Source organism: Hakea prostrata, chromosome 9 (genome assembly GCF_041222555.1).
Source record: "Hakea prostrata isolate BN-2017 chromosome 9, UWA_Hpros_2, whole genome shotgun sequence".
Taxonomy (NCBI): domain Eukaryota; kingdom Viridiplantae; phylum Streptophyta; class Magnoliopsida; order Proteales; family Proteaceae; genus Hakea; species Hakea prostrata.
In genome coordinates, this window is record NC_142608.1 from 63,372,018 (window position 1) to 63,375,004 (window position 2,987).

At 36.2% G+C, this 2,987-nt stretch overlaps 1 protein-coding gene across 1 annotated transcript; it reads left to right on the forward strand.

Annotated features, from left to right (window-relative positions):
* Nucleotides 1–348: 348 nt before the first annotated feature.
* LOC149006068 (cytochrome P450 71A1-like) lies at nt 349–2,250 on the forward strand. Its single transcript, XM_089168830.1, has 2 exons — nt 349–1,389; nt 1,525–2,250. Exons 1-2 carry the CDS (start codon nt 478–480, stop codon nt 2,125–2,127), a joined length of 1,515 nt encoding a protein of 504 aa, XP_089024956.1. The 5' UTR covers nt 349–477; the 3' UTR covers nt 2,128–2,250.
* The last annotated feature ends 737 nt before the right edge of the window (nt 2,251–2,987 follow it).

The following is a 2,987-nucleotide window of genomic DNA, read 5'->3' on the forward strand; positions in this document are numbered from 1 at the left end:
CACACTAGTCAGCATAGTCCCGGACTACGGACTCACCAACCCACTTATGTCATATAGAATTTTTCTTTTTTGGGTAAAACCTTTTTGTTTCTAACGAAATAATATAAATATGCGGAGACGATTCGTCGGTTCATGCCTCGACTTGACAAGTTTGTAGAATTTTAATCGGATAAGATGCAGACAACACAATAAATAGCAGGCACAAGTGCCGAACACAAACTTGACTAAATCAAAATCCGTGATCACTTATCTTTTGGGAAATTGCTTGGATATTATTAATGCAAGCAGATGAAGATCTTTTGACCATATCTGAACATAGGAAATTAAAAAAAAATTCTCCAATGTGAGAACCGATTGTGATAGTACTACTTTTTTCTTTTCTCCTGTATCTATAGCTGAATGGAACAAAAGACTCCTGAAACTAAAATTGATTTATAGCTTGTGATACCTATTCTCCTCTTCAATTGATCACAAATAATGGCTCTACAAGAATGGATAGAACAGCAAAAGCTGTTCTTGTTGCCTTCTCTTTTGATCCTTTCCCTCCTTCTCCTATTCAAGCTGAACAAGAAGAAGAAGAAAGCGGAAGAATCAAATCTACCACCATCGCCCCCAACGCTTCCTATTATTGGAAACCTTCATCAGATAGGAACCCTTCCCCATCGCTCTCTTGCAGCCCTCTCTAACAAATATGGGTCTCTCATGCTCTTACACTTTGGTTGTGTTCCAACTTTGGTGGTTTCTTCACCGGACATGGCTAAAGAGATCACTAAAACCCATGATCTTCTGTTTGCTAATAGATATATTTCACCTGTGACAAAGAAGCTTTTCTTTGATTGCAGTGATCTCGGTTTTGCTTCCTATGGTGAGTACTGGAGGCAGGTGAGAAAGATCTGTGCAGTCGAGCTATTCAGTTCCAAGAGAGTAAGATCATTCAAGCTCGTTAGAGAGGAAGAAGCTTCTGCGATCATTCAGAAGATATCAGTATTGTGTCATGGTGGCACAGTTCCAGTTAATATGAGTGATTTGATTCCCAGTTTCTCAAATAATGTAATCACTAGAGTTTCATGTGGTACTGAGAACAATAACTTCACTCAGCTTGGTCATTTGGCAAAAGAGACGGAGATCCTTCTTGGAGCTTTCAGTGTTAGAGAATACTTCCCTTTGTTGGGATGGATTGACAAACTCACCGCGTTAGACAAGAGGGTCAATCAAATGTTCCAAGAGGTGGATACAGTTCTTGATCAAGTGATTCAAGATCATCTGAACTCCAACAAAGATGATGACCAAGGCAATGAAAAAGATTTTGTGGATCTCCTGCTTGAAGCCCAGAAAGATTCTACACTTGGTGTTTCTCTGACTCTAAACAATATCAAAGGAATCATCATGGTAAGTCTCTCTCTCTCTCTCTCTCTCTCTCTCTCTCTCTCTCTCTCTCTCTCTCTCTCTCTCTTAAGAAAACATCTTCATTGAACATATTTTCATTCACCCAAGAAAATTTCTTTCTTTTTCACTTTGTTGCAGGACATGTTTATTGCCGGAACTGATACAACAGCAGTTATAGTGGAGTGGGCAATAGCTGAGCTTGTGAGAAATCCAAGTATTATGAGAAAAGCTCAAGAAGAGATAAGAAGTGTTGTGGGAAGTAAATCCAATATTGAAGAAGAAGATATTCTTAAAATGGATTATTTGAAGTGTGTTGTTAAGGAGATTATCAGGCTCCACCATCCAGTTCCATTGTTGCTGCCAAGAGAATCAAGTGAAGATGTTCAAATAAAAGGTTATTTCATCCCTTCTAAAACAAGAGTTATTATAAATGCATGTGCAATTCAAATGGATCCTAAAATCTGGGAAAACCCAGAGGAGTTCATTCCAGAAAGATTCATAGACAATCCAGTAGATGTCCAAGGCCAAGATTATAAATACCTTCCTTTTGGTGCTGGGAGAAGGATCTGCCCTGCAGTTTGGTTTGGTTTGGCTAATTCTGAACTGCTTCTTGCTAATCTTTTGTATTGGTTCAACTGGGAGTTGCCAGTTGGTGAGGACATAGATATGTCTGAAGAATTTGGACTTACAGTTCATAAAAAGAATCCTCTCTACCTTCTTCCCAAACAATACTTCTCTTAAAATATTGAGAGTCTTTTATAGTGATCTTATTGCAATGGTGAAGAATATTTACGCTTTTTTTTTTCTTCCTGTTTACATGTTGTGATCTAAATAAAATTCAATTTCCTTAATTCTCCTTTTTGCATCATCAATATGGCTTGATTTTGGCTGCATTTGTTTGCTGGAATAAAAGTGAGGTGGGAAAATTCTTGAAAAAAATGTAGATTCTTTTGAATCAAGGAAACTTGTTTGGTGATGTAGCAGCCCAACTTTCTCACCTCAAGCCATTTTAAAACTCACAAATTTGATGGGATTTTGTAGAAAAATATAAAATAATAAAAAGTGGGACACAGCACTATCACTTTTCCACAAAATCCTTTTATTTCTTTTTCTTCTCCCTCACCCATTATACATGGAGCCCACATGTTTTTTTTCCACCTCACTCTTGCAAACAAACGCAGCCTTAGTGATTTTAGAAAAAAAAATTTATTATAATCAAACTAATCACAAGTATTATAGTCCATCAGCATAAGGGACCTGAATAAGGGAAAGGTTAGAGGGATGAAAATTTAAACCTAAGACAATCTAATATATATATATATATATATATATATATATAAGTAAAAAACATACATGCATTTGCACGTAGTGATATATGGGGAAAAAATTGAAAGAAAAAAATTAAAGCAACTATAAATTTGACAAGAAAAAAGACAAAAAAAAATTGCCAAAAAAAAGGTAAAGTACATGCTTTTATAATAGTAGTATAAAACGTATTCCACAAAACAAGGTAATCTTAACTTTCAGCTGCATTTGGGCACGTAGTTATGCGGTTATACATAAAGCTAATCCCAAATACTGGGCACATGATTTATAAAATA

What these genes read in the sequence shown, in the direction of transcription:
- LOC149006068 (XM_089168830.1), top strand. Translation starts at nt 478, where the DNA reads ATGGCTCTACAAGAATGGATAGAACAGCAAAAGCTGTTCTTGTTGCCT. An exon ending in ATATCAAAGGAATCATCATG is followed by an intron (nt 1,390 to 1,524) that starts GTAAGTCTCTCT and finishes ACTTTGTTGCAG; the next exon opens with GACATGTTTATTGCCGGAAC.